The 19,878-nt window shown below is 41.7% G+C and overlaps 1 protein-coding gene across 6 annotated transcripts in view; it reads left to right on the top strand.

The window, feature by feature from the left end:
- Positions 1 to 19,878, top strand: part of LOC138621179 (cytosolic carboxypeptidase 6-like) — a 293,612-nt gene that overhangs the window by 40,616 nt on the left and 233,118 nt on the right. For all 6 annotated transcript variants that reach the window (XM_069699018.1, XM_069699012.1, XM_069699016.1 and 3 more), the window contains one exon: positions 4,132 to 4,256. In XM_069699018.1, the coding sequence (XP_069555119.1) occupies positions 4,132 to 4,256 (125 nt within the window). The remainder of the gene's footprint in view (positions 1 to 4,131; positions 4,257 to 19,878) is intronic.

Here is a 19,878-nt window from a genome sequence, read left to right as displayed (position 1 = left end):
CTGCACTAGTTTTCCCTCAAGGACAAAGATTGATATTCAACATAACCTGCCAAGACACCACTGAGGAAGAATATGGAGAGATGATACTCAAGAGGAATTATGCAAGAGATCTCAAGGACTAGAAACTATGTCTTTTCTCCTCTTACTCATCTTTTCTCCGTCTGTAGTTCATTAGCTTCGGTTACATTCATACAATCTGTCTGCTCTATAAAGAACCTAAAATAATTCTTGACAAATCTGGTGTGTTGTAAATGTCTTTTCAACATTTTACAGACTCAACGTAACTTATCTCAGCTTTATCTCGTTTATCTTTAATGCTTTCCGAGCGCATTTCAGAAAAATCAGCTGGCCGTTAACGTTAGTTAAATACTAAATGATACGGAATTGATTTAAAGGGTCAGGCTACCAGCCTAGCAAAGCGTTTGAATCTGGAGGTAGCCACCATAAAATTAAAACGGGGATCAATGGCGTGTCATATCCCTGCTGCTCTGCGGGCTGAACATGTAATTCTAACCTTGAGGCGGCAGCCATCTCTCACGTCAGGCCTTCCAGCATCAGGCTCAATAACCCGGCCGCCCATGGCTACTGTCTATTGCTACCTACACTACAGCATTCACAAGATGCAGCCGACCGATACTTGTTTGGTCTCTATCTTATACAAAAGGCTGCCCAGATGTACATATACGTATGGGTTTTCTTGTGGGTTTCATCAATTGCCGGCGTTCAAAGTAGGGATTTCAAATAAATAATCAAAGCCTAATCAATATTTTTGGCACACTAATACACAATCAAGTTTAAACTGACGGCAACGGACCGTAAAGGAGAATTTTGAATATCATTTAAAAGCTTGCATTCTTTGCACTCTTTGTCTTGGTGGTTAACTCTGGTAAACTCTAAAGAAGCCACTCATCAAACAATCTAAAGAATTTATTTCAAGAAAAATGTTTATTTTCTTTTTCTCTAAAGCAGAGACTGTAACAACATGGTCCACTGCAAACAGAAATACAACTCTCCACCATGTATGCACACACATACACAAGCATTACCTGCGCTGATTGTTCTGTCAGTATTCATTCTGTCTGTGAGTTTAACTAGAGCCAGCCTGAAGCTCTGGCTGACCAACAAGCATCTAGTAGTGCTTTTCTGTTCTGTTGAGGATGAATACCTGTAAGGTAACAAAGACAAACAGAATATGTAGACATTATTTACAATCTATTCATTCTTAATTGTGTGAATAATTCTCTGTTCTTGTGGTTGTATTTGGCCACGATAACATTATGTTTATAGCAAACTAATCGGCCACAAGAGTCAGAGGTTAATAGATAACGTTAGAACATCGTCTTTACTTGCTGTCTGAATACAGAAGAGTGACAAACAACCTCGTCATTTAGACCATTACAGGGACAAAACGTAGTCATTATTATTTGTACACTACATTTCCGACATTTCTACGTTTTTTTTTTTTTTTTTTTTTAGCAGATAACGATTTAAATGAGCCAGCAAAGTAACGGTCATGTGGGAGGGCTGTTAACACTTTACGTTGTCCGTCAATATAGTAATTAGTATTGTTTACCACAACACCCTGTTCTAATTAGTATCTAAATTAACCATAAAATATACTTATTTTTGCGTGGAGCAAGTGTATTTCTCCCTTTCACCACAAACGTTGCCATGTCAAGTGACGTCAGACCTATACTTATCCCTAATAATAAGATTGACCTTTGGAGGCCATTTTCAGCTCTATGAATAGCCGTGATTTTAGTATGAGAGATGATCGATTCAGCTGTCTGGAACAGGTGCTGCTACGCCGTGTATCTCCTGTCTTTGTCACTGCTCGCTAGCTGCAGCTGGGTCTCCTTCAACCCTTTGACTGCTCTTGGCTTTATCTGCTTTCAATGGCTTGGGATTGCATTGCCCACAAGCCAAAATGCTAGCCCATGCATGCATGCCTACCTCCTAGCTAGCTGGCCACTATACAAAACAAACTAGGGGTGGCAGTAATTCAGTGATCAATTCAATTGTCTGTCTCTTTGTAATAACATCACATTAAAGTTGTGCAATGGAGGTATTGCAGTTCACTGTGGTTATAGCCTAAATTTATCTAAATCTAACAGAACATCTGTCTGCTATGGAAAACATAAATGTTGATCTCAGTGTGTCAAATGTGTTTTACACACTTTTGATTCACCTGTAATTTTGAAGACTTTGATATGGTAGAAAGGTATGAAGATGATGTTGTGAGAGGTCTCAAATATATTAATTCTGTCCATTCTTCCCTCACTTAAGTACTATATGAGCTGAATCATAAATACTTGAAGAAATGCATCTGGAGCATATTTTCAGGTTTTCACCTGGCAGATCTTGAGATTGATTTTGTTGTGATGTAAAATGTCCCTATCTACAGATAAGATCATTTATAACTCAGGAGTCATGTAATGTAATTTTGTCCTCACTTTTATTGTGAAATAATTTCCCTGGTATTATGTCCTAAACCGACTGAAGAGAGCTTCCTCTGATATGTTTTTACTAACATGCAGAAACATCCACACATACAGACAAAAACACATTAGTCATTGTTAACTCTTCGTCAGCACACAAGTTGATTTTCTGTCTGTCTGTCTCACCTCACTTTGCTGAATTGTATATACATCTTGAATGTAGCATCAGCAGAGTCCGGATGAATAAGTAGATGAAGTACAGTTATATAGTGAATTCCACCTTTACCCAGACACTCCCTAATCAGTCAGAGTAGTAGATTCTGCAAAGAGCAATTTTTTTTCCCGGACATTGGTGTGCTGGAATGAGATGCCACTCACCATTAGTGAAAGCTGTTAGTGGTCGGGCTTCAAATGTAAATACGGATCAGTCAGCAGCTTATTGTTACACAATTACACCTTGCAATTTTGCTTCTTGCTGGTTGTGCATTGCGATCCCATGTTGTGTTGAAAACAAAAATATAACCTTCAATGTAAAATTCCAATCTAAAATACTGCTGTCGTTTATATTTCAGAGCACCTGGTCGTTTTTCTGTGGTCCTGTGTGAACTAATGACAGCACTTCTATGGGCAGTTTCAGTGGAGCAGAGCAAAGTGTGTGTGTGTGTGTGTGTGTGTGTGTGTGTGTGTGTGTGTGTGTGTGTGTGTGTGTGTGTGTGTGTGTGTGTGTGTGTGTGTGTGTGTGTGTGTGTGTGTGTGTGTGTGTGTGTTGCAAGCTGACTTGTGGATTAGCTGTCCAATGGCAGAAGGAGAGGGATCTACTTCGACAGTGTGGTAGTTAGCCCATCTGTCTATAATCAGCTGTGTCTGTGTGTGCATGCTGCTGCTATGGTACTACCTGCCACCAGGTGGTCAACAGTGCCCTGATGTAGAGTTGTGAGGGAGGCTGAGCTTCACTTTCGGCCCAGTTTTCCAGCAAACTTGACTTTTGAACAGCTGCTGGTCTTAAACAGCATTTCAATTCAACATTTAGAACGAGAGAGTTGGCTGGTATTGGGCTAAGCCCAGCAGTCAGTTAACATAAGCTGTCATGTAGTTGTTTTTTCTAGCAGCTCCAACAAGAAGACTCACTCACTTTTATCTCACGTTTTCTTTCTTTCTTTTTTTTTTTTTGTTGAAATGATCATTCATATGTGCATGTACCACAGTCTCCACTACATGTGTGTCCACATATATATTAAAATACAGTACAGACAAGGCCTATATTTAGAATGCTTGTCATGTAATCATCTACTACCCAGCCATCTTATAGACAGCTATGAGAATTGGAAGCTGGGAAATAGTTCCCATTAGATTAATTAAACGTCCACTGATCATCTGGAAAAAAAAGTTTTTCCCCTGTGAATTGTATATTGTGTGTCAGATATGGATGACTCGAGCACAGCTATCTGCTAGTCTCCCTGGTCTTCATGCTCACTGCTCTGTCTGTTTGGGAAATTTACCAATGTAGCAAAATGTGCTGGTGCATACATTGGTAAACCTGGCTGGTCATCACTGTCTCAGCAATGCACCATTAGTAAATACTTGACTGTGCCATATTGATTTGACGTATGTCTTTGAAAGCAGCGTCAATTTTAAGACACTGTTATAGACATACAGAGGAAATGAAATGAAAGCTGCTTCCCCTTGTCTGCAGGCAACCTCGGCCGTGTTGACTACATCAGTGAGTTTGAGTTTGACCTCTTCATCCGACCTGACACCTGCAACCCTCGCTTCAGAGTCTGGTTCAACTTCACCGTGGAGAACGTCCGGGAGACACAGGTCAGCAAGCTGTGGTCTTGTGTGGTGTCACATGTATTACATAACAAACACTGGCTGGGTCTGTAATCACGCACTTGTTCACTCACTCACTACTTTCTCTTAAATAAAAATAAATTTACTTTCGATAGTGAACAGTAAATTTGAGAATTCAGACACCCATAAATCATTGTTATTTTGAGTCATCATTGACATGTGTACACTCAAGCAACTGTAATTTTATGTAGAAGTATACATCAGTATAATTTCCAGATTTTAGTCAATATTATCAATATTTAATAGATACATTACTTTCCCAATGATACTATTGGTCCTAAGAAAATACAGTATTTAGTTAGCTGTGAATGAAGCTTGAGATGCTGCCTTAAGATTATAAATAATTGGGCTATGAATTTAATTCATATTAAAATTCCTGCTTAATTTGTAGCTCTAATTTTTAACTTTGGCCATTTTAAAACTTAACTATTGTTATACTGAATTCTGTGTGTCCATTGGAACATTGTTCAGTAGCAGTGAAGCTACTGGATATTAACAAGTCTTTGGTGAGTAGAGGATGCTACTAGTATGACATAATAAACTGCATGTTTAGGTATGATACAGTTTCATGATGTCCAATGGTCTCAACCACATCTGCATTTGGAACTTGTGCCTATAATACCACCAAAGTTGTTTCCCATCAGAGATGTGGTACTTTTCGCTTTCCAAACGTGAATCAGATTTATTACCAAGTAAGTTTTCACATACATACAGTTTGTCTCGGTGTAGTGGTGCATTACACAATAAAGTAGAAGGGAAGAGAATAAGTATTGATACAAAGTGGTAAAAAGTACAATTACCACAAAAGACAGGTGGTATTGACAAAAACATCATATTTTTCTATGAAGAATAAGTAAAACCTATGTTTTATGTGAACAGAGGTGTAGAGTTTGATGCACAGGATACTTCTTCGTTCCCTTCTTATGACATCCTCCGAAATTAATGTTGCCACAGGCAGACTCAGAGCCTGTGATTGGCTGACATAGGTGGTCACATGCCACAGAGATACACTGTATGTGGGTGCAGTGAGTGTGGCTTCAGGGCGATGGAGGCTCATTCTATATATCTTTTGAATAGAACATTGCACGGCAAAAACAAGGTAAAAGTGACAATATTGGCATTTAAGTTGGACTGCTGCTGTGTAATTCGTGCGCAGCACAACAGCGCTTGACAGGTTTCGAAGAAATGAGAGATAAAGTAGAGTGAGAGGCGGTCTGAAGACAGCCAAATATAAAGAGAAGTGGTAAGATAGAAAAATGTGAAGCGAGCGAGATTGACAGAGATGAGGGTGAGAAAAAAAGTAAATAGAAAGTGACAGAGAAAAAAAAAAAGAGAGAATAAAAGGCAGAAAATGGCGAGGATGAATCCACAGCATGCTGTTGCTGCTGTCTTCCTATAGAGTGTCCAGTCCTGCCTATCTGAGGCTATCAGGCCTATCAGCCCATCTCCCTGCAGTGCTGTAGTCAGCACTAATCACATTTTATGGCACTGAGATGAATGGGAGGCCTCGGCTTGGAGCTGGATCGATCCCAGGGCCAGATAGACCAGCACCAGCAGCCTGCGGCCTGGGCCAACAGGATATTTGCTGTTGTGGCAAAATGACAGAAACAGTGTGTGAGAAAGAGAGTGACACAGGAGCGAAGGTAACACAATAATGACTAAAGATTTATAATTATCATGTGTGTGAATATACTGTGTATACAGTGGTACATGCAGGAGTAAACCCACAGGTGAACAACTATGGCCATTGCACCTCCACTCTGCTTCTGTAGCCCCCCAGCATGCTTTTTCAAAGAAAACTGTTTCTTATCTGTCCAATTTCCTTCTTCAAAAAGGTCTTGTGTGAATTTAATCTACTCTAGTAGAAGGTGTTATGGTTAAGTGCTGCCTGTGCATTTTGCCAAGGCGTATGTGTGTGTGTGTGTGTGTGTGTGTGTGTGTGTGTGTGTGTGTGTGTGTGTGTGTGTGTGTGTGTGTGTGTGTGTGTGTGTGTGTGTGTGTGTGTGTGTGTATACAGACACTGTGATTAGATTGTGTCTGTGTGCCTCGGATAATCAGAACTCACATACATCTTTCGTTTACACCCAAATGATTGTAATATTGTTGTGATATGAAAGAAAAAAATAAGCAGAGAAATTAAATAGACAAAGAATAATAGCATGAGTAAATAAACCAACTAAGTGTAGCTACAGTATGGGGGAGAGGCTGTGCTATAAAGATATCAGTGGGTTCCAGGGAAGAACTGGGCTGTTGGAGTGTTTCATCCAGCTAAGCCTTGCTAACTCTCAGCCTGAGCCAAGGGAATGGGGAACAGTAAAAGCCCGTGATATTGGAAGTGAGATGGCCATTTTGAAGGAATGTAAGCTGGTGAAACAGATTTGGTCTGCCTCAATCAGCTTAGCAGCTTTGTGGAAATTGGCTTCACCGTAGCACCGGTTATGATGGATGGCTGGATGGATGAATGTCTCTTTTTTGTATGTCCTTCCTTTTTTTGTGTTTACCGAACCACTCACTTACCTCATAAAGCTAAGGCCAATTCTGGTTATGTTGGTTGCAATGACCGAGACCATGTGACCATTTAAGGTTTTGCTTATTTTCCTCAGGAAAATATCTTACAAACAATTATTTGGCACAATAAACGCTCTGAATTTTGACTTGGTCACGGGTACACAAAGATCTGTCGGGACAGTGCAGTTCAGTGTTCCTTTTTCTGCACTCATCGAAAATGTTAAGTTGCTAATATGCTAAACTAAAATGGAGAACAGGGTATGCATTACACCTGCCAAATATCAGCATGAGAAACATCATGTCAGAGTGCTGCTGTCAGCATTTAACTAAAAGCACTGTTGAGCCTTAGTATACACTCACAGAACTATGAGCATGGCTGTAAATTCTGAGTCATGTGACTTTATAAATTACATAAAATCCACAATTGTAATTGACAAATTTATTAATCTACATGTTGCTTTAGCACTGCCTAACAAGTGCTTAGGGGCTGAATCTAGAGCCTCCTTGGCACAGACATTTGTAGTGACTGTAGGGTTTGTGCCAGAATACATCAGAATACAAGATATCAGACATTGGCACTGCTGACTTTATTTTCATCAAAAATTTTCACCTCATTCAACACAGTAGAAAACTCATTAAGACAGTAAATCCGGTAGAGGACACGAGGAAGAGAAAAGAGAAGGACTGTTATGGCAGAGATTAAATTAAGTAGGTTTGTTGTTTACAGTGGTCTGATGTATGGAGTCATATATTATATCTCATCTACTTATTTCACTCCAGCTCCTCCCTGTTATGATCAGAAACCAGTGGGTGAGTTGATATGACACCCCAATGAGTGAGATGATATGCCTTTCCATTCTGCTGTGGGGATGTGCTTGATGTCAGGTTCCCGTGAAGGGCACGGCTGTGAGCTATTATCATAGGAGCCTTCAGGGAGGCATTCATAGAAGACAGGCAGTAAAACCTTGCACCGAGCGCCTTCAACTCCTCCAACTGCTGCAGGGGTGATTTGTAAGCCTTACTTGTCCAGGGAAAAGCACAGTGTAGGGCAGTTACTCTCCATAATCAGGAAAGAGGACGAATAGAGGAAGAATAGACCATGTGTTACATAGAATCCCTAAAGAGCCACCATCACTTTTTCAGACAATGCTCACTTATTCAAATTTGCAATGTTATGCAATTTGTCATGGGGGAAGTCAAACATCAAATAAGATGTTTAAACTATCACTGAACGATTATGGGTTTTGTCTTGGTGGCGCTAATAAACCACTTTCTTTTCTTCTTACTTTTCTTCAGCTGCTGATGTCCACAGAATGTGAACGAGCTGGAGCCAACTCTATAAATGAGTGCAATATTATTTCAGTCATATACCACATGTCATAATGCCTAATTGGGTTTAAAAGGTCTTCAAACTTCCTCTACGATGTGTCATTTTCCAAATGTGCAATTTACTTATCAGTTTGAAGATACATAATTAAAAAGAATTAAAAGTAAAGGGGGGAGAATTAGAGATGCAAGAAAGACCAAAAGATGGGGAGATAGCAGTGAGCATGAGGATGTTAATGGATGTGATGCACATTAACTGGTTTTTGTTTTTTTTCCGTACCGAAGAGACAGAAACAGGAAGAGAAAAATAAAGGAGAAGCGGTAGAACTGGTGTATTTACGAGAAATGACTTGTCCATGTAAGCAATGCGTTTCCCTCACGTCCTAAATAGAGCATGTTGTCGGCAGTTCTGGGAAGTCAGCTGCTGGTTTTGGTGGCTAACATCAATGCTAGTCTGTATAATAGAGGTTCTTATCTGAGCTTGCTGCACCACCGGCTCTGGACAATGTTCTGGTTTCGAAGGCCTGTGTTGAGCGTTTCTGTGTAGATCAAGACACTCGGCCTTCAGTCCTGCTCCTCCCTGTCGTCTTTGGTTTGCAGAAGCGTTTAGGGACCCCCTCAACACCCCTCCTGTCTCAGCCCTCCTTCCCTCTGTGCTCCTTGCGTCTCTCTGCCGTCATGTCTGAGTTGTGATGTCCTTCAGCGGTGACAAAGCAACGAGAGGACAGATGGGTCTCTAGTGAGCACCATTGGATGAACATGGGCTAATCATTGCTGGCGTAGCGTAGCCATGAGCATGCACCGCAGACAGCTGCTCGGTGGCAGTTACTTGTGGCAGGAGCACATCGGGAGGGTTTGCTGGATACACACCTCCAGGATTAGACTCCTGGACACAGATTCACTTGCAGTACATGCTTGTCAACAGGTCTGCTTGTCGCCTTGCCCTTTTTCTCATTTTCACCCCTTTGCATTGCCTTTTCGTTCCTCTCTGCCTCTGCAGCATATGGCACAAGGTAGATAGGCATGTATACTGTGTTTGTGGTCGTCTTCTTCTTTGGAAGTTCATTTTTAAGCTCCCCCCCTCCTTACAGTCTCCAAAGAAGAAACATTGGCTTCTGTGTGACTCTGGCAAAGGGATTTTTTTTTTCCACTTCAAACGCTCCACATATGCCCGGAAAGTTTAGGATCCTAGTTTTAGGCCCTAGAAGGAAGTTGTGGAAATACTTGTGTGGTTTTGAAAGACGTAGAAGACATCAGACAGTTATGTCAAGGATTGTAGGGTATCTTAAGTGACCTTGTTCTGTTAAGGCATGCTTCCTTATTGTCAAAGCTGATGCTCCGCAGATCACTTCATAATGACATGGACAAAAGGATATGACAACAACACAGAATGAATTTTCAAATGGTCTCCCTGATAGCAAAATGAGTTTTCCCTGGGTTATCTCTGCTGACGCAGGGTTCCTTATCAAAATTCATTGCCTTATTTTTTAGCTTCATTCACTTTAAAAAAGAGGTACAAAGCTTAAGGGCATGTTTTGAAATAAAGCAGACACACTTTTTATTAGGCATTCAGATTCTTAATATTCAAACAGCAGAGACTCATGCATAGCTTTTAACTCAGTCTCATAAGACTTGAAAGGGTTAAAAACAATACATTACTGAATGCACAATATTCTCTTACGTCACTTGAAAAATACAAAAAAATAAAAGACACTCGATGTAATTTCAAAGTTTGCAATATGTCGTAACTCGAGACGACCTCAGATTTTGATTCAGTGCGACATGTCATGAAGCAGTTTTAGTTTGGGACATGTTTGGTTGGCTTCGGAACATCTGTAGAGGGGCTGGCTGTGTGTACGCATCAGGATAACCGTGGCCCATCCACTCGGAGCCCAGCAGTATGGCAGAGGGAGACGCTGCCAAAGTGGACTCACTTTTGCAAATCAAGACATCGAGTGAAAAAAGCAGTCAAGTGCTCAGGAGAAGTGTCTGCAAACTTTTGGTATTTTAGTGACTGCAGATGCACAAGTGCACCTTGGGTACACATGAAAACAGGGCAGGATTAGAACTTAATCTGATAGAATAATGTGGTGGAGTGCAGATTGCATTTTGAAGTTGTTTTATTATTAGCAAAGTGGAATCAGATGGCATGGAAATGCAATCAATTTTAAAACTGCAGTCCTTCACTGCAATCCGTCACTTGATAGGAAGCAACTCTGTGACTCACCAAAATACGGAACAAATGCAGGACAAGGAAAAAAAACCTCATCACTCTTCAGGATGAGATCATTTTGCTGGTATAAAACTGCCCCCTAAGCAATAAGCAATGTGCCTGAATTAAAATATAGACGCTTGTTCCTAACTCTGGTTCTCATCACAAAGTCTGCTTAAATTACTTGACTGCATTAACATGCATACGCTTAAAAGCACCTAATAAATTAACTTCCAACGGTACAGTTGACACACACGTGCACAAACACTTAGTCACACGTGAGAATCTGCAAATCCTACGGAGAACCCCAGATAGCTTGCAGTTTAAAAGGCTGAAACATCTGAAAACATCTTTTGACAGGTTTGACTTAGAGGCTGGTGGTGGCAGGGGGCCAGCGGGCCTTTGCAGTTCTTGAATGGATTGAGCCAGGTTGCAAGGCACAGCATGCAATAAAGAGAAATGGAGGAGGGCAATAAATGAAAAGAAGGAGGTCGATGTGCTGTAAACTTCTCTTTTGAGCAATCTCTGGCTTTTAGGGATGATGCTGATAGCGTAGTGTAGTTTAATGTGACATTGAAAAAAAAGTATTTTACCGTGTTTTTTTTGTGTTTACTAATTTAATGTTGCTGATTAAAGCCGATCATTGCTATTGTTCAACATGCTGCAGTTTACTTTTTTTTTTTTTTTATATTAAAAAAAGTTTTTTGTGTTGATATCAAACTTGCTAACCAATGAGCCATTTATCACAGGTTATTAAGGGCTCAAAAAGTAATTAGATATATAAGGACAGTACCCCGGCACTGAGAAAAAGAGGATGAGAAACCCGGCAAGATATGTAGAGAAAGTGGTAAGCAGGAGAAAAAGTCGAGGAGTGTTGCTGAGGTTTCAGCAGGAGGCATTTTATGGTGACTCGGTAAGGGCCTTGTGGAGCTGCTGTGCATCTGCATGAAATGATGAGCCTGGTGTCAGGACATGGATCATCCTTTTACACCGAGTAATGAATACAGATTGCACACCGGATAGAGAGGCTCTGCAATCTGCTGCACCACAAATGAAACAACTGCCGTTCTAATCAAATAGTCTTTTCATGCCAGCACAGCCCTCAACTTGGGCTAAATTCAATTCCAGATTCACAGATTTGTGGGTTGGGGGTTGGGGAGACACGGAAGGCAAGGGGGAGTTATAAATGTTGTAATTAGAGTATTGTTTAATGTGTACGTGCGTAGATGCGGCTGATGTGTGTGTAGGCCGAGGTGGGGGTGGGGGGGGGGTCCCTGGCATCATGTTGCCGTTAACCACTTGGTTATTTTAGATAGCAGTCGGAGGAATGAGTCCAATCACAACAAACGCACGCACACAAACACACACTGGTGCGCAAATGCACACATTTAGCTAATTATGCCAACTAGTGGCTTGGGAGAACACGTTCTCTGTATTCTGTATTTAGGGAACAGCGAGGAGCTTTGAAGGAGAGCCGCAGTGCCTCTTTGATGCTGCTTTTGTTTTTTGTTTGTGTGGTTTAATAATTTAATCAAGCCAAACGTCCTCCTTCTCTCTGTAACTGTCTGTTGGTGGAGGCTAATTACTCTGCAGATTGTTCTCCTGGTGCTAGAGATGAGAGTTTAGATCCAGAGGGGGAGGGGGGGTGCTGATGGCTGTAATTTAACAGTGTGCTGATGGGCTAAGCTGTCTGTCGACTGCTGTTTTATTGTTTTGGGAGGCTGCTGACGAGTTGCTATTCTCATATGCACCATCTGATGAGATGTTGCAATGCAATGTTGGAGTGAATCGTCTTTCTATCGGTCTACATGTCTGTCTATCTATTCTGAAAGACAGACAGACAGACAGACAGACAGACAGACAGACAGACAGACATAGATAGACAATACACTCCAACATTGCATTGCAACATCTCACCTGAATCTGTCTATCTATCTATCTATCTATCTATCTATCTATCTATCTATCTATCTATCTATCTATCTATCTATCTATCTATCTATCTATCTATCTATCTATCTATCTATCTATCTATCTATCTATCTATCTATCTATCTATCTATCTATCTATCTATCTATCTATCTATCTATCTATCTATCCATCCATCCATCCATCCATCCATCCATCCATCCATCCATCCATCCATCTATCTATCTATCTGTCTCTCTGTCTGTCATTCTTTCCCTCGGTCCGTCCGTCTTATTAGTAAATATCATATTTATCAAGTACAAGTTTACAGGATGAAAACAAACCGAGGGTAAGATTAGTTATTAAAAGTGATAGCAGGTCTGACTATACAAATATATCATGTTTTTGAGGAAGAAACAGCCATGGGACTTTTGAAATTTGGATTTATTGCAATCGATAAAGACGAAAAGTTGCTCCTGAATCTTAGCAGAGTACTTTGTTTTATGAGTTGTCGTAGCATTTGCCTGTGATTGATGCACTTAAATAAGTAGAGAATTCAATCTACCTGTGCTGACAGGCTGGGGCACTAATTGTCACATGTGCCTGGTGTCTTTGTGGCTTCACAGTGCCTGTCATTCAGGCTGGAGGCTTCAAGATCCATTCCAATGTACTGTATTGTGACTGACACACCACGTCACTGGAAAGATCAGAGCCTCAGCTTTCATTTAGTGTTCACAGCACACTGCGACAACATCTCTTTCTGGTTCTGCTAAAATTTTAATAAGACAAAATATACACCAGGGAGTGTGGGGCTTAAACCCAGAAACCACATATTTAACTGTATCTACAATCTTTGTCTCTTTTCAGGCTGGATAAAATCTGTCTGTCTTTGCTATAAGAAAACAGATTTGAGAGGTTATTATTATATATATATATATTTTACATAGTTTCCGTCTGAGCTTCTTTCTGTTTATAATAATTGAAGGACATGAGTCAGTCAAATTGCCCGCCCCTGTCTTTCCTCAGCAATAACAACAACTGACTGCTCTGCTGTTGTCTTGAAGATTTTATCCCTCATTTAAAGCTGGGCCGAATCGTGTAACAGATTTGATTTCAATGCTGCCAGCTTAAATTAGTGTTCATGTAATCAAATCAACATGGAGACTAGATTAGTATGTACAAGTCTACTGTATAATGCTACACACACTGCAGTGGACCAATACTGTAAATGAAGGTCAAATATGGAAAAATACAAAAACATATCAGACACAAAATGTTAATTTTACCAAATTATTTTTATGTCTTAAAACATGCCTGTAAATCATCTTAAAAGTAGGCTAGCTCTGGTGCAGCCGTCACTCCCATACGTGAGACCCCTCTTTGCCTACCTGCTCCCCCGCCCCCCCTGTCCTAAAAGGAAATGCCTGAGATACTTCTGTATGTTCACTCTTCCTATACTGCAGACAGCTGTTACAGCTTTGGAATTGTTCTGCCATTGTACATTGTATTTCGGGCTTGTGCTGGTTTATTGTTGTTTGACATTTAAACAATGGTACACTGTTGTTGCTGCTCTGAAACTAAACGCTGAAATTAGAAACTTCCTTTGATCCCAGGGAGGTTTGTGCACAAGTTGTGATGCAGTTAATTAATGGGTTTTCAAATGGGCAATTTAAGGCAACGTTTACCCTTTTTTTGTTGCAAATATAGTATAAATGTTTTACAATGTATTCTCAGTTATGTTTTTTTAATAGTTTTTCTCACCTGGGTTTTGGTTTTGAATATGTCTAGAAGCTAAAAAAAAAAAATCAGTGAGGGAAGAGAAGCGGGGAGATTTTGCAGCATTTTTTGGAGGGACACACTTTCCAACTGTGCTCACACCTCATGTGGTTAGGTCAGACCAGTTGGGCTAATTTACTCTACATGCTGTCAGTGGCACTGGGTGGGGGTCTAGCTGCTGGTGGCATGGCGGCCCAAAGAGCCCGCTGTGAGGAGAAACATTTATAGTCACTCTCGTGGCGAGTGCGTACATGCTCATTCCCTAATTCACTCATATAGTATGATATGACGTGTTGGCCTCAGAGCGAGAGTACAGTATCCGTGTCTGCTTGTGTGTACGTGTGACGGGCTGTGGCTCATGCAGAGCTCTATCTCTTGCCAGCACCTGGGGTAGGTGGTGTCAACACTGTGCACCACCATAAATCAAGACTGTGGTCACAAACGTGTGTTTGTGTTCTGTCCATCTTTGGTGCCTGCAGGTATATATTCAGAAGCCAAATGTCAATAAAACAAAACAGTTATTATTCAGCCTGGTTGGCCCTGCGTGTGTGTTTGGATGGGTGTGTGTGTGTGTGTGTGTGTGTGTGTGTGTGTGTGTGTGTGTGTGTGTGTGTGTGTGTGTGTGTGTGTGTGTGTGTGTGTGTGTGTGTGTGTGTGTGTGTGTGTGTGTGTGTGTGTCAGAGCCCCTGGGGTATACAACTTCCTGTTTTGAGACGCCTTGGTCACATCTGCAATGAATGTTTCACGTCTCACTGTTTGTAACCTGCCATGGATGGGCATACACACACAGACACACGCACGCGAATGCATTTTATTCATTTATATGAAACTGTGACTAACTTTCAAGGTTTGCTCCATCGTACTATGCGTAGCTTTGCTTCTGCATTCCCGAAAATTGCACAAATATGAAGCACAAACTTGGACCAATGTGTCGGATTTAGGGGGATCTTTTGTCAGAAATAGTAAATAGCAAAATCAGTAAGAATTTTTGTGTTTTTGTTACCTTAAGCTGAAAACACAGACGTGGTGTTGTGCCCATTTTCCTTGTAATAACAGCATTGTGGGACGTACAGATCGGGATATTTCTTGACGTTGATAATTAGTTTCTCCTTATTCATTGTGAGACTGCAACAGAAAGAGATGAAGAAGGTGAGCTGCCCAGGAACAGAGTAGAACTGAGACAGTAGCCGCAAAGTGCTACAAAGCTTTTTCTCTGGGGTCTCCTTCATAAGCGCGGCAATTCTGGAAAGGACAGGGCCATCAAGTCAGTAAGTGTGTGTTTTGGCCTTTAGAATAAACCCTGCATGTCGATATAGCGGGTGGGTCCTCTTCCAGCTAGCTCGCCGTGTTGCACTGCCATGTTTCTACAATAAGAAAAAAGCCCCCTAGAGAGGAACTTTTGCATTTTTTGTGACTTTCACAGCCACAGTAGATTCTCATACAGGCAACCAGATTTCTTTTTTTTTTCTTCTTCTTAAAGTACACCGACATCAACTTGACTTTGAGATTTGTAGCTATATTCAAAACCAAGGGAATACCAGAAGTGTAGGCTGAGGAGCAGCTGTTTTTGACACTAAAACTGCTCGGCCACACCTAATAGTGTGTTCCTGCATGGTAAGTCAAAATATCACCAAATTCCAACTTTTGTCCTTTGTTTGGTGCATGGTTGAGCTGTAGGGTCATGAAAACAAGGCCTTGCATGTTAGAGTTTGTACTGTAAATGCATAGCTTGGCTCTGCTCTCACAGAGGACTCTCGCTGCCATGGATTTTAAGAAAAGTAAACTTTGTAGGGATTCTCTCTAAAACATGATTCAGATTGGGGATCACGGTGTGGTAGATACACCTCACTGCTTTGTTCGGTCTTCATGTGTGATATCTCCACCATGGCAGCAGCTCTGCTAGAGAGTGTTTGAGAGTAAACAGATGTTGTTTGTCTTTCTGATGCCGCGATTTAGTATCTCCAGGGATGCAGTGGACCTGTGCTTTCCTGTAAGCTCACAAAGGAATCAGAGATGGAAATAGCTCAAAAGAAATGAACACTGTTTCACAACAAAAGTGAGTCTAGGATTTATTTTGCTTATGGACAATATGTTTTTTTTTTTTTGGTATATTGCTAAAATACATGTGGTTCAATAGATGGGCTTTCCTCTTCAGTGGGATGTAACCGTATCATTTTCACTTAAAATACACTCTGTTCACATAGTGTTTCACAGTTTCAACTTCACTTTTGGGCTTTTATTTTTTAAGTTCACTAACACTTAGATTGAACATCTGTTTACACACATTACTTCAAAAGATAAACAACTGGTTAATATAATGTCTTATGGCATGACTGTAAGATGGGCTCAGGTATTAACGGACTATAATGAATTGCAAATATATAATGTGAGGGTAAGGCCAGCCAAAGCACCAAAGCTGAGTGTGTAAAGACTGTCTGTGAAGAATTTGATTCTCCTTCCTGATAAAAACAGGAAGACTGTATAGATGATGGCTGGAGAGGTACATAAATAACAAGAAACAGAGTGTTCCTCTCCACTCTAATTGTCCTATCATCGGCAGCCAACATCGAACACTGACAGACTATGTGTGCTGTCAAACCCCGAATCCCCAAGGAGAAGCTTGCCTCAGTGGCTACTGGATCCTGGCAAGCATAATCAAAGCAAATGTCAAGGACCAAAGGAACGAGGGAAGGAAATGAAATGGGGGAAGACGTAGATAAAAAAGACAGAGAGGAGTGGAAGTTTGGTGTATAATGAGCAGTTGGAATGTGAGGATTGCTGAATTAATCAGACTGCTAGAGCTCATACAAAGTAGGCAGAATGCTTTTCATGTGACAAATGTGTAATTAAGAATGATTTTATAAACCCCCTACCCCAAAAACACACACACATACACTCACACACACCACTTGATGGACCAGAGGTGGGTGGGAGGAACAAATCATGTTTGTGCTTGTGTGTGAGTGTGTGCCTTTGTATGTGCTTTTGAGCGAGAGAGAGAGAGAGAGAGAGAGAGAGAGAGAGAGAGAGAGAGAGAGAGAGAGAGAGAGAGCATCATACAAGTATGAGAGTGAGATGAGATGGAAGCTTTAATTACAGTCCTATTAGAATAACACCAGCCCACATCGCTCACTGATACTGAGTGATAGGATGGGATGTTTTCATTTTGGCGTCAAGCCTTTTTTGTCTTTTCAATTTTGACACCATACTTTTTCAGCCAGAACATGTGGATTTTAAAGATTTTTTTTTTTTCAGCCCACACACACAAGATATTTATTTTGACTTCTCATTTTACCAATGACGGCAGAGATGTTTGATCTCCAGCTCTGGAAATCCTACCTACAAGTTTAGTTTTATCCACACAGTTGGCACATGTTTAGATTTCAACAACTGCACAAACTTTGCAGGCAAATGGATAAGTGAGACTGTTCTCCTCAGAGGAACAGCAGAAAGATCCTCAAACAACACACTGGATGTTTATGTTTAAAAGGCAAAAGCTCTCTAGATGCTGTAGGAACTGTGATAGGAGCAAAGCAGGAAGTCAACAGCGACAAAAGCTGCCTTCCAAATCGCATACTTTTTCTTTTTACTTTTAGTGCGCTTTACTTTTAGGGGGGGGGGGGGGGGGGGGGGGGGGGGGGGGGGGGGGGGGGGGGGGGGGGGGGGGGGGGGGGGGGGGGGGGGGGGGGGGGGGGGGGGGGGGGGGGGGGGGGGGGGGGGGGGGGGGGGGGGGGGGGGGGGGGGGGGGGGGGGGGGGGGGGGGGGGGGGGGGGGGGGGGGGGGGGGGGGGGGGGGGGGGGGGGGGGGGGGGGGGGGGGGGGGGGGGGGGGGGGGGGGGGGGGGGGGGGGGGGGGGGGGGGGGGGGGGGGGGGGGGGGGGGGGGGGGGGGGGGGGGGGGGGGGGGGGGGGGGGGGGGGGGGGGGGGGGGGGGGGGGGGGGGGGGGGGGGGGGGGGGGGGGGGGGGGGGGGGGGGGGGGGGGGGGGGGGGGGGGGGGGGGGGGGCACTAGCCTTACAACGTATGTACTGTTACTTGTAGTTTGCATGCCATTGGGACATACTACTTCATCCTAAAAATGCACCTTGAACTTTGACACCCTTGGTCATATCCGTCACAATCCGTAGCACAGGTAAAAATAAAAAGGACACAATTTAGAACGAGTGCTCTTCTATTTAATGCCTCTTCATCTTCTTATTCTCCTTCTTCCTTTTGCGAGTTGTGACCAGGTGGAGCATTAGCGCCACCAACTCTCTCGGAGGCTCAGTCAAGGTGACATATCTTCCTCTGCGCAGTGGATTGTGGGTCAGAACAGCCAGAGAAGCATGCTGGTCTGCATACTGCAAAATACCAGATGTAATAGGACATCTTGGTACTTTTGGGGGATTACAATTAACATACTACTGTATATACTTTGACATACTAAATCTCTTTCTTTGTCATTTTGTCATTTTATCTAAAGGTCTCAGTGCTTTCTGCTCCAATAAAACACTTTTCTATTATCTTTTACAATAAATGAGCCTTAATTACCCCGTATATAGTGAGAGCTGCAAACCAAGCATGGTGCTGAATTTAAATACCTCCCACACAGTTGATTGGTCGGGCATCAAATTTCTCCTCAAATGAAATTCTGTGTTCAGTCGCTGATATTCATAAAAAAAAAAGTTGTTGTGTTACACTTCAGTTTTGTTGCTTGTGGTCGTGCTGCGGTACTTCTGTTTTTTTGTGTGTTTTTTTTCTGAAGGTTATTCGGATCTGTTTGCCATCATGTAACGTGCTTTATAATGAAAATGTGAAATCAGACACAAATTGAATTGATTTAGAACTTACAATTTGTTGCATCATCGTTTTATTCAACACGTTGACCCTTGCCATTAATAATAATGCTAATTTATTTTCTCTAGAACCTGTGGTTCTCTGACACAACAGGAATGTGGGATTGTGTGGGATTATAAATTAATTTAACTCTAACACTACGTGTATGAGTATAACCAGCCACATGTTGTGTAAACTGGTGGCATCAGTTGCATCAGCTTTTCAACTTTCTAAAAAGTTTATGGCGTAATGAACAGTTAATAAATGTCAGGTGTCCTTGATATTCAATTTTTTTTTTACAGTTTAATGTGCTTCCTCATAAATGGTGGAACGAGCTCCCCAATGACATCAGGACAGCAGAAAGTTTATACATCTTCCGCCGCAAACTGAAAACACACCTCTTCCGACTTTACCTTGAATAGCACTTTAGTAGCGCTTAAAATGGCACTTACTGATAGCACTTTGTAGTTTGGCTTTCTTGAAGAAAATTGTACTTTCTTAATTCTTGTTGTTCTGGGTCTGTACCCTCATGGGTGAAATGCACTTATTGTATGTCGCTTTGGATAAGCGAGTAAGTAAGTAAATAAAATGTAAAAGAGGATGCTTGAAGACACTTGATGTCACAAAGGACAGTTTATAGAGCAAAAGTTTACAGAAAAACAATGATCACCCTAGTCCACAACTAAGGAGGAAGGGGGAGGAATAGATGAGGACGTAGAGGACAAATCTTTTTTTTTGTCCTGAGGATCAGACCTCGTACTGCATGTACATCTTTGAGTACACAGGGGGACAGGGAGATGGCAGTTTTTGTTACTTTGGACCTTTGAGCCAGTAGAAACAAGTTCTATCTTTAGATTTACTTTCCTTACAGCTTATTCTATTTAAACCTTGCTTTATCCCATCTTATTTCCACTGTGGTTTTTAAACAAGGTTGAAGACTTTCTTCTACCTTATGTTCCATAATGGTGGAAACTGGGATGGGGTACATTTTTACAATAGTTTCCTGATTGCTATCATAGGTTTACAGGAATTATAAACACTGAAAAT

This window comes from Brachyistius frenatus, unplaced genomic scaffold, assembly GCF_029030835.1.
Source record: "Brachyistius frenatus isolate BFR_SWC_R1_liver_20210118 unplaced genomic scaffold, ASM2903083v1 Contig_29, whole genome shotgun sequence".
Lineage (NCBI taxonomy): Eukaryota > Metazoa > Chordata > Actinopteri > Embiotocidae > Brachyistius > Brachyistius frenatus.
The sequence above is the reverse complement of the archived record's forward strand: the minus strand, read 5'-3'. Positions and strand labels throughout refer to the sequence as shown.